Below are 11,698 nucleotides of genomic sequence, written 5' to 3' on the forward strand. Positions count from 1 at the left end.
TTACCCATCAAATATGAATGAAAAAGAATTGAGAATACATGAGACTCCCGAGTGAAATATAATGCTATCTTCAAGAAACTGCAGAGAAATAAGGGTAAGTTTCAAAGTAAATGACTTCTAGAGTTTTACAGGTTCTCTAACCCAAACTAGTTTCCAGATCTCACCTTCATTATTTTTCTCATTTCCTTTTGGTCTAATTAATCAAAATCCTTCTTAGAATGTTCATTTCTGGCACTATGTCTTCCTGAATATGAATAAGAAAAAAAATACCACTTGATGTTTGAAATTATGGGGGTAATTTCAATGACGGAAATAGATGACTGGTAAAAGGGAAGGAAATCTTTGATTAAATATATTCATAAAGGTGTCAAAGGCTTATAAAGCCAATACCTGGGGAAGAGGAAGCTGTAGGACTACCAGATCTTCTCTGGCGAAGGGTGTTCCCTGGAATTCTCACCACCATGGACAACAAAGCGCTGTCCCTGAAAGGTATGTGCCACAACTCATCGAGTCGTTGGCTTTAGCAACACTCCTTGGTGGGTACTAATCTGAAATTTAGCTAATATTCTCTTAGCAAGAGGTTTCAGGTTTATAGAGTTTAGAACACCTATTTAATCATTGCTCTTTTAAGTAATTGTACAAAGGCCCAATAGAATAGAACAGTGGTTCTCAAATGAAGGAATTCTTCTTCCAGAGACATATCACTAATATGTGGAGATATTTTGGGTTATCTTAACTGGGGTGTAAAGCATTCCTGGTACCTAGTGAGTAGAGGTCAGAGATGCTCTTAAACAAACTATAATGCACAGGAGAGCCCCTAAAACAAGAAATTATCCAGCTCAAAATGCCGGTAATGCAAGGTTGAGAAACCCTGGACTGGAATAAGACCAAAAGTGAACTCTGAAGCCATAATATAGACAATGATAGCAGAATTTTCTCGTGTAATACTGTGTTGATTGGGGTTAAGGCAAATGACATTTCAAAAGGAAAAACAGGCCAGTAACAACTAATCACCTTTACTTTCTTGGTTGACATTTGCAAAAAAAAAGAAATTAGTACAACCATAAAATTTGTTTTATAAAATGAAGAACAAAAACATTTATCAATTTTATTTTATCTTAGACTGTGAAAATCCTTCAGATGATAAATGTACAGGTAAATGCAGTCAGAGTTAAAGTATTTACCCAGTTATGAATTTCCTAGAACCAATATTCCAATTTCTCTATCTGCTAAGCACTTTTTATTTATACCTGTAGATAAATATCCATCCAGCTACATTTCATGACTATAAGGTACAGAAAATAAACTTTTTGGAAACATCATGTTTTTAAAAAATTTGAAGTCTATGTATGAATCATTTCATAATATTAATATATTTTATTTTGCAGCTAAAAGCTATTTAGTAGACATTCTATATTAAATATTTTTTAGACATTTTAGGTGTTTAGGTTTAGGTATTTTTACACAGAAAATTTTAGCACTTACATAGTTTTATCTTAGACATATCCAATTACATTTATTAAAGATTCCTTAAAAGTTTTGCTTTTCTAATCACATTTTAGTGTCAGATATTCTTTTGGAGTCATTTGATGTTAAAAAACTCAACATATTGTTTCTTTCCTTTTAAAAGTATAAATTTTTGACATGTTAGAGGTCCACATCTGTCCATCTGCTGAGATAACAAATTGATGACTAAATCATCTCTGATAATTGTGAAAGATTTTTAAAGTGGGTGTTTTATATTTATCCACTTGTTTCTGTCTTACAGAGCAGAAACAAGTGCATAAATAAACTTCCTAAGGCCACTGTTTTCATGGAATCAAAGACTGTGTTTTGCAAGTAATGACAATGATCTCTGGAAGCACTGAGTCATCGTGGCTACCAGTTGGTGCCTGTCACACACTTATATAGCCTGAGAGCTCACAGGTGTGTGTGATGGGTGGGACTGGAGGAAGTGAATAGATGGCAGTATTAGCATCTAGCTTCCTCCACCTGCTAATAATAGGATTTGGGGAGAATCCCTTAATCCCTCTAAGCCTTCTTGTTCATCAGTATAATTTGTTGATAATAATGGATGAGGCTATCTCACTGGGCTACCGTGAAACTAAATTTTTTTTCAAATGTTAAAATTTTGGACAGAGTGTCAAGCACTTTGATGCCCAGCGTTATTAAGGTGAGATAGCAGATCTAGGCTGCAGCATCATTTGTTATGGTAGAGGTCTCTTCATATTCAGTACTATCATCCGTCAGACATGTGCTTATTCCTAACAGTCATGGAAGTGAAACAAACAGGTCAACTGTGCTGTCCTTGCTATTTCAGTGTCTAAATGCAAGTGTTAGTCAGTAGAGTGTTTAAAAAAAATTATGAAGTCTGAGAGAGCTAGGCTGCTGAAAATCTGTAGAAACTCCCAAAACACTAAACTGTCTTAGAAGAATGGTTTAAGCACTCTGGCTTAAAATTTATTTAAGCTCCAAAAGTTTGCAAGATATAGAAGCACTTCTGGGAGACGTACAAAAATGTAAGGAGCAACCTACTTCTCCAACTATGTATCTGTGCAAATATAATTACATACCTAAATTTACACAGTGGGAAGTGTTGATTCTTCCCCACCCCAGCTATTATAGTACCTAATCATGCTGAGGGCAATGTGAAGAGATAAGGCTGTCCTCCACAGGAGGACTTTTGATAACCTCTGCTGAACAGATCATCTGAGGATGGCTCCTGTTTTTGTTTAAGCAGGATCATCCCTACTCCTCCTGCTGCTGTCCAACCTGCTCCTGTGCGGGAGCGTGGGCTCCCTGCCCGTCTGTCCCAGTGGGGCTGTCAACTGTGAAGTGTCCCTCCGAGACCTGTTTGACCGTGCAGTTGTCCTGTCTCACTACATCCATAATCTCTCCGCAGAAATGTTCAGGAAATTTGTAAGTACCACACTTCTTGCTTCTTCCCAGAAGGAACCTTCATGCGAATGACTGAGCTATACCTCACTTTAAACAAGAAAGCCTCATGAGCCAAATTTCAAATAATGCACCTTAGAGGTCAAAAAGGCATCTGTAAATGAAATGTGAAACAAGAAGAAAGGGACAGTTTCATGAAATACCCATGATTTTTAAAGAGCGTAACAGGTTTTTTTTTATTTCCTTTCATTCATTTTGGGTTTTGTTTTTTTTTTTTGTTTTAATTTCCAAAAATCTTTAAGCATTTATGTTAGTTGGCTTGGGCTGCCATACACAATATCATAGATTGTGTAGCCTGAACAACAGAAATTTATTTTCTCACAGTTGTAGAGGCTATGAGATCAAGGTGCCAGAATGATCAGGTTCCAGTAAGAGCTGTCTTCTTCCCAGCTTGTGTTCTCTCTGTCTCCTCACATGGGAAGAGGGGGGAGGTAAATGGAGGGACAGAGAAAGCCAGAGGACAATGAGCAAGAGCCGGAGGACACTTTGCTGTCTCTTCTTATGAGGAGAATAATCCTCCTGGATCAGGACTCCCCCCTTATGCCTTCGTTTAAACTTAATTACCTCCATAAAGACCCTACTTCTAAGTACATTAGTGGTTGCGGCTTCAATATATGAACTCAGGGGTGGAGAGACACAGACACCTGACATAAAAAACTGTTAGGTAGGGTTTAGGAAAAAGAAGTGTGTTGATTCCTTGTCCTTGCACGTAGGGTATGTGTCTGCCAAGGTATTCTTTACCTAACAGACTGCAGACATCTAATAAATGAGGATTGCACTACAGTGAGCTGGATGAATTGGACAAAATTAAATTAAACTGAATGCACATTAAGGAAATAAACAAATAATAATAGCTAGCTTTCCTGAAACTCAGAAATGCCATGAATTGTTATTCTAAGATTTCCAATGTATGGGTTTAGAACTACAATAGAAGGATTGATTTAGAAATGGAAGCAATTGTTCTCTTTCTGAGTAAGGTACTTTGAAAGTTGCATGTTAACTCTTTTAGGCCAATCAAAGATTCAATAGTGGATTAGAACTTCAATAAATCAAAGGATCTTCAGAAAGAATGTGACTCAATGTTTGTAATAAATATGTATTTATGTAGTTTTTTTTACACACCAATTTTTCTTTCATAGTACATTTTTGATTGGCCACCTCTAGTCTTCCAAATCTTCCTAGTAAGCTCTTTAAGTTTCCACAATGTTTGCTAATGATTAGCAAACACTGTTTTTCTGTTAATGTGTTAGCTATAAACAATGTTTTTCTGTTAATGTGTTAGCTATAATATTTTCTGTTCTTATTGTCAGTTCATTGCTTCATATTTCCTGTTTTTCTGACTTACTATTTCATCATGATCAACAAATTGTATTCTGCATCTATGATGAAGATGGTATAGTTTTATGGATTTAGAGATTAGTCAAACAAAAGTTATGATTTTATAATGCCTATTAAAAGACTATATCTGTTCAGACCCACATAAACAAGAGATTAAATGCCTAACTATAAGTACATATGTACTATCACATTTGGTTCAAGTACTAAAGAAAGATGATGCATAATAAATGTTTAATATTTAATAATTCTAAAATATTTTTAGTGTTTACTTTCCAAATAGTAATGTATGGGAAGGATGAAATTAAGGAAATAGCAAAGAAGAGAAGAGTTTAGAATTTAGGAAAGTTAGTTGAAAATAAATGTATATAGAGATGATAGAAAGGTAGGGCAAAGAGCAACTTTTTTAATTCTTGTGTTTTATTTTTTGTGTGGTTCTCATTTCTGAAAAATTATATATCTATCAAATGTGTTAATATTTTGGTAATAGATTCATTGATTCAATGCCCAAACAACCTCAACTGAATTTGTTCTATCACTTTCAGGACCAACAGTATGCACAGGGTAAGGGGTTCATGGCCAGGGCCATCAACAGCTGCCACACTGCTTCCATCCCTACCCCTGAAAACAAGGAACAAGCCCAAAGTATCCACGTGAGTCTTTTGTACAGGCTTCTCACCAAAACAACTGAGGCAAGAGATTATTAGGGACATTATAATAGGTAATGGTAATTTCACATGCAGAACAAAAAGGAGGAAAAATAGCAATCAAAGAGAAGTTAAATATTTGGTAAACTATTAATAAAATCAAATGCAGACTAAATATTGCAGCAGCAAAATAAATAACAGATCTATAAACTGGCCATGCAGGCATGATTTTAATCAATGCATTAGACTCAGGTCTGCATATATTATACTCTATGAAACCATTAACTGAATTGGACTTGCATGTATGAAACACAGGATTTGAAAAAACTCATGGATATATAAGTAATATAAATGCAGTTTTACTTATGGCAGGGGCTCCTGCTAGGACAGCACTTCACATTGCTGACCTCCACACCACCTGAGCTGTCACACCTGGACTTCCCCTGCACCATACATGAGGCTCTCCCTCTGATTGGCCTACTTCTCTGTCACCACTTCTTCTTCCTCTCTTCACTCTTCACTCACTCCTCTGCCACCTCTTCCTTCTTAATGATAAGTCTCACCCCAAAACAGGACTTGCAAGTTATTGTTTTGCTTCTCATGACTATTGCCTCTGTTTGATGACAACAAAGGCTGCATATCAAGCTCTAATCATTTATCCCACCTCCAATTTATTTTTATTATAATTTCCCTTCTGGTTTCCTGCCATAGCCACAGTTAACATGATTTTTAAAAAATATCTTCACATATATAGCTCTCATAAATACAATGTGTTCTCTCCTTACAACTTTGGTAATATGACCAGCATTCTTTCTGTCTGCTAAGCTCATTAGTAATAAGTATAATGATGATTATGATAATAATAATAAAATAAAGAAAGTTAAAAAAAGGAGGAGGAAGAGAAATTAAAATTTGTTGATAGATACTACATTGCCAGACACCTTACAAAGCACTTGATGTGCATTACTTTATTTAATTCTTATATGAAATCCTATAACACAAAGTACTGTTATTACACCTACTGACATAAGGAAACTGTGGCTTGAAGAGCTGATAGAATTTCCACCAGTCACATGGTAGTAAACAGTGAGCCTGAGCTGCAACCAATTCAAAACTCTCACACTTCATTGTTATGCTCCAGTACCCCCAGCAAAACTACCCTGCCATCCGCTACATAACCAGTCCTCTTTACCTTCTCTTTCTTTCATATCTCAGTACATGCTGCCATCTCAATGCCTGTTTGATTCTTCTGTACTCTTCATTTCCCTTACCACTTGACATCAAGATAGCAAACATTTTTGAACCAGAGGTGATCACCATCTGGCATTTCATGCATAATCCTTGTAATAGTAAACTAGTGGGCAAAACATTAATTGCGAATTTCCTCAATGTTGGTATTAAAGATAGACAGCATCCTGCCATTTTAGCCACCTGAGTATGTCAGCAAATGCAGTGGTCTGAGAGCAGTGTGGAGGCAGTGTTGGCATAGATTAAGGAGAACACGTTTCTGAATAGTGTATCGTTTATTCATTGTCTTCGTTCTAATTTTGTATTAAAAGAAGAACAGAAATCATAAATCAATACATTAATGAATACTTTGGTTCATTAATAGGGATTAACCTTTAAATGAAATGAATCGGGCTCGCTGTCATTGACACTGCTGGAATCTGAAAGTCCTGAGTCAGGAGGGGCATGTATAGAGCTCCAACAAAACTCTGGTTTCTACCCACAGTCCAGCAAAGCAGTCAAATACAAAACAGTTACCTGTGTGGGCAAATGGTAGTAGAATTTCAGAAGGAAAACAAAATTCTTAGAACTCTCATTAAAAGAAGTAGTCATTTAAATAAGCCAGATTTCTTGAAATTTTAGCAAAGTGTAAACTCATAGCTTAAATTTTAAATTTTCTCAATCTGTACCACATAGAAACAACTTTACATACACATAGGAATAACAAAGAGATAATTAGGTGAGCCTCTCTGAGAAAAAAAAATCGCATATAACCCATTGTACTATGCTTGTTTTAATGCAATTATTTCAATGGTTGCTTAGCACGAAGCCCTTCTGAGCCTGGTCCTTGGAGTGTTGCGCTCTTGGAATGCCCCTCTGTATCATCTAGCCACGGAAGTTCGTGGTATGCAAGGACCCCAAGGTGACATCCTATCAAAAGCCATAGAGATTGAGGAACGTAACAAACAACTGCTAGAGGGCATGGAGAAGATACTTGGTGAGGTGAGCAGCCTAGTGACACTTCTTTGTTTTTTCTTTTTCTGGGGGTTTCTTCATTAATGAAAGAGATGGGCTCTATGAAGAGAAATGAGTTTTGAAATATTCTGTAAGAACAAACTTTAAGCATTTTATATTCTACACTGCTATTAAATCAAGCAAGAGCTGAGTAATTCGTACTGATAGATTCTACTGTAAGTGAGTCTTAGAATTCCACTGTCATGTTTGACAGGTACAGACTTTGCCATACTCCACACAAATCCATCCAAGCCTTGGCCCTTCTTGAGGACTGGCATTTAAAATAATTTTAAGTGAAAGAAACTGGAGAGCAGAATCTATAACCTAATGTTTTCCTCAGTGTATTCTAGGCCACCTGTTATTGAAATTCTGCTCATATACTCTCTCTTTTCTCCCTATACCAATGTGCAAGAGGGAACAGAGAAAAGAGAAAATCAAAATCAGATTGGATGGTGTCGACCCCACTTCCCCCCCTCCCCCTGCTAAACAGGTCTGTCAGGGAAGGAAGGAGATTGGGAAGACAAGGTGGGGCATCGATGCTGCCTCAGCACCACTAGAGTTCAGTGGGCTACAAAGGAAGGGGGTGCATCTTTTCTGAAATGCTCTTTGTTTTGTAATTTATAGAGTTGTATCATCCTGAATCTTGTTTTGGGGGGCTTCAAAACCAAAACTCATACACTGCATGTAATCTCCCCAAATAATTTCGTATTTATATTGAGGAAATATTTTTAATACATATCTCCATTTGGATGGATCACTTCAGCATGAGCAAGGAAACATCTAAACAGCTTTCTGAAGTTCTCAGACATCACACATCATCTAAAGAAAAATACATGATTATGAAAATAATAACAGAAGAGCTATTTTCTTATTGTATACAAAGCGCATATTGTCACGTGGCATGTGGTCACTGTCATAGGAGAAGGACATGCCCCACGCAGACACAGAGTGCACTTTAACGTCAGGGCAGGTGAAAGAAGCACTACCTGTTCAAGTGATTTTCTTCATTTCTGTGGGCCTACTTTCTGAGGTCACTAACTTGTCCTATATTCCTTTTTTGTTCTTTCTTCAAAAACCATGTATTTATTTATTCTTGTTCATATCATTGTCCCTGGCACAGTAAATTTTGTCATAAGGGTCAAGTACCAAAAATAAAATTAAAAAATTTAGGAAGCAAGCCAATACACACATGCACACCTTTTATTAATTACATTTTAATTTCCAATAGGAATCCCTGGTTTAAAAAGATATTCTTAACATTCATGAGAAAGTGAGTTTAGTGATCAGACTGTACAGTCCCCCCACATTTGTACCTCCTAACTCTCCAGACTCGCTGACAGCCTTAGTTGCCAAGCTGTTACTAGGCCTCTGGGGATTCTGGGGACTCAGGTCTCTGGGGACTCCCAACATACAGAGGCTGATGGCGAGCGTTGAGTGGCATGTGCTCCTTCTCCATGTTGCTCAGTTACCTTTTGCTATCACAGCCGTGCTCCCGCCCACCACCCACTCTCACTACTGGTGGGTTGCTGCCAACACCCCTAACTGGCACTTTCCCAGAAACTCCCACCCCACAGACCTCAAAAGAAAGCAACTATTTCTCATAAAAATTTGGTACTTCTCTGTCCTGGGTGGATTGCGAAAGTCCCCTGACTACTTCAGCAGATCATCTTAGTCTTAGTCATCACTAGATTATCTGGACCTTTAAGTTTCAAGCACAACCCTCTTCATTTCTAATATCTCTGCTATGTATGCTATATGGAGAATAGAATCTGTTCAAAGCAGGGGGAAGATCAATGTAATTAATGTGAACTGTCAGAAGAAATAAAGTACGAAGTGCACATCAGAGACCAGCAACCAAAATGAAGCAGTCTCTCAAGTGACAGAATGGAGGCTAGCTCCTCCATGGTCCCTTTGTCGCATTCACATCCACATTCACATAGCAACTTCCTGGCTCTCCACCTAGCTACTGCTCCACAGACATACTTCACCTGTGATCCCATACATGTGAGAAAACTTACACTTGAGTTTTGTTTCTAGTTTTTAATTTATAAATATTGATAGATTTCTGTAACACTGGCTCAATAATCAATGCCTCTCTCTGGAGAGTCTCACATTCATGTCTCTTCCACAAATATTATTTCAACAATTAGAAAGAACAAAGATAAGCAAATACTAATAGTACTAATAATACTACTAATACTAAGTCACTATCTTTTGGGTCCTCAGGTTTTCCCTGGAATCAAAGAAAATGAGATCCTCTCTGTCTGGCCAGGATTTCCAACTCCGCAGACGGCCGATGAAGACAGTCGCCTTTCTGCTTTTTATAACCTGCTCTACTGCCTGCGCAGGGATTCGCACAAGGTTGACAGCTACCTCAAGCTCCTGAAGTGCCGAATCATCTATGATAACAACTGCTAGGCTTACATCCATTCCCTCTGTTTCTGAGATGGTTCTTAATGATCCATCCCATAGCAAGCTTCTGCTACTTTTATAGCTTTGTAATGCATGCTTGGTATAATGGGTCTTGTCTTAAAAAATAAAAACTGACTTCTTAGAGGTGTCAAAATCTAAAAAGGCAATTTGTCAAAGTTTCTTATTTTTATTTACTAGAAAATCAAGAGAAAATTCATCACTACCACTGAGAATTTCCTATTAAAATTTGTCACAAAAAGCAGAAATTAGCATTACATATAAGACAATTAACAGCTTAATTTAGAGTCATAGTAAATCATTTGGGTCGAGTTATGTGAATCAAAGAATTTGATAATTATTAATCATGCTGGTCATTCCAACAGGAAGACAGAATTTTCAGGATTCTTTATAAAAGCCAGCCATATCTCATCAGCTAACTTTCACAGTATTATGACAGACAATTTAAGTACTATGAAATTGTAATACACCCAAGTAGCATGAGGTTTACTAAACAGTCTAAAATTAGTAGGACACTGTCTTAGTATGTTCAGGCTACTACCTCAGACTGGGTGGCTTATGAACAACAGAAATTTAATTCTCACAGTTCTGGAGGTTGGAGTACAAGGTCAGAGTGCCAGCATGGTCAGATGAGGGCCCTCTTCTGGGTCACAGACTTTTTATTGTATCCTTACACAGCAGAAAGGGCTAGAGAGCTTTGTGAGTCTCTTTTATAAGAGCACTACTCCCATTCACGAGACCCAAACTTCATAACTTAATCACCCCTCAAAGGCCCTACCTACTACTACTATCACCTTTGGGGATTAAGATATCAACATATTATTGAATTCTGGGGTAACACCAACATTCAGACCATGGCGGATACAAGCATGCATGGCCATCCTTCTACAGCGCTGTCTTCAACCACGCTATACAAACTCCCATCTTCTTAGTGCTGTCTTGGACACAGTCCATCTATTATAATAACTTTGAGTTTAATAAGTCCAGTCCAGACAGGTTTAAACTCCATCCCATATTCACCCTCTTTAATGCTTTCCTCTCCCCCAGGGCTCACGAGCCTCACGGTGAAAGTAAATGTCATCTATTTCTGCAAGCTTCTCTCTCCTTCTTCTGCATCTCCATTCCTCTGTTATGCTGGATGGGACAGAGGATGAAGAGCAATGAGAAAGTTTTGATGTCACTGACTTATGTGATGCTTTTGTAGTCTTCTCATTGCTGACAGAGACAAAGGTTGAATTCCTTCTGAGTGGCAAGTGTGTCTCTTGTGGGGATACCCTACTCTGTAGTTTATCAGGGGGAAATTTTCTGGCTTGATTCTTCTCTCCACCCCACAGCCCTGATGTGTTTGGTATTCTCCGCAGCCCCCTCTGCTATTCCCTTCTCCAGCAAGTACCTTACTGAATAAAACCGGCTCAATGTCAACTATCTACCAACTGACACACAGAAAACTCAGGCCTCGTAACCACTCTAAACAACTGAATGCCAATAATACTGGATTGCTTTTGACTTCTTCCTGGGCCCCTTAATAATTCTCTTCTCCCCTTCTTAACAGAGACACCAAATGGGTGAGAAAACTGGATTCATAAGCAGATATTAACCTGAGGAATGAAATGCCATTCTCTCCTTCCTTTAGATCAAATAACTAATTATCTCTTTGAATAACTGTCTTAGAGAGTTGGCCTTAGACACATTCCTACTTAGCCACTGAATTGCAGCACTGTCATCATACACCTAATTTTCTACTGATGGAGACTGGAGAGAGGTGACTGCATCGGGGCAGCTCAGCTTATTCAACTGCCTCTGGACAACCTGGGAAGAGGGCCTGTCTCTTGCTGCTCTCCTTACAAAGCAATGGCATTGCCATGCTGTTTTGCAGCAGCTTTAGGGCTTTAGCAGGATTTCCCAGACAACAAACAATAGGAAATATTCCATCCAACATCCTGATAGAGATGAAATAAAAAGGTAAATAGAAAGGGGAAGAGAGGGGAAGAAAGGAAGAGGAACAGAGATGGAAGGGAAAACATGAAGAGAAAAAGTAAGCAGAAGACATAGTGTGTGATGGATAAGCTGCTATTAGAATACTCTTCTTG

General features: G+C 37.9%; 1 protein-coding gene across 1 annotated transcript; it reads left to right on the forward strand.

Annotated features, from left to right (window-relative positions):
* Positions 1–461: 461 nt before the first annotated feature.
* On the forward strand, positions 462–9,732 carry PRL (prolactin). The gene is made up of 5 exons (XM_028513651.2): positions 462–489; positions 2,741–2,919; positions 4,836–4,943; positions 6,987–7,166; positions 9,405–9,732. The coding sequence occupies exons 1-5, from the start codon at positions 462–464 to the stop codon at positions 9,594–9,596; spliced, it is 687 nt and encodes a 228-aa protein (XP_028369452.1). The 3' UTR covers positions 9,597–9,732.
* The last annotated feature ends 1,966 nt before the right edge of the window (positions 9,733–11,698 follow it).

This window comes from Phyllostomus discolor, chromosome 5 (genome assembly GCF_004126475.2).
Source record: "Phyllostomus discolor isolate MPI-MPIP mPhyDis1 chromosome 5, mPhyDis1.pri.v3, whole genome shotgun sequence".
Classification (NCBI taxonomy): Eukaryota; Metazoa; Chordata; class Mammalia; order Chiroptera; family Phyllostomidae; genus Phyllostomus; species Phyllostomus discolor.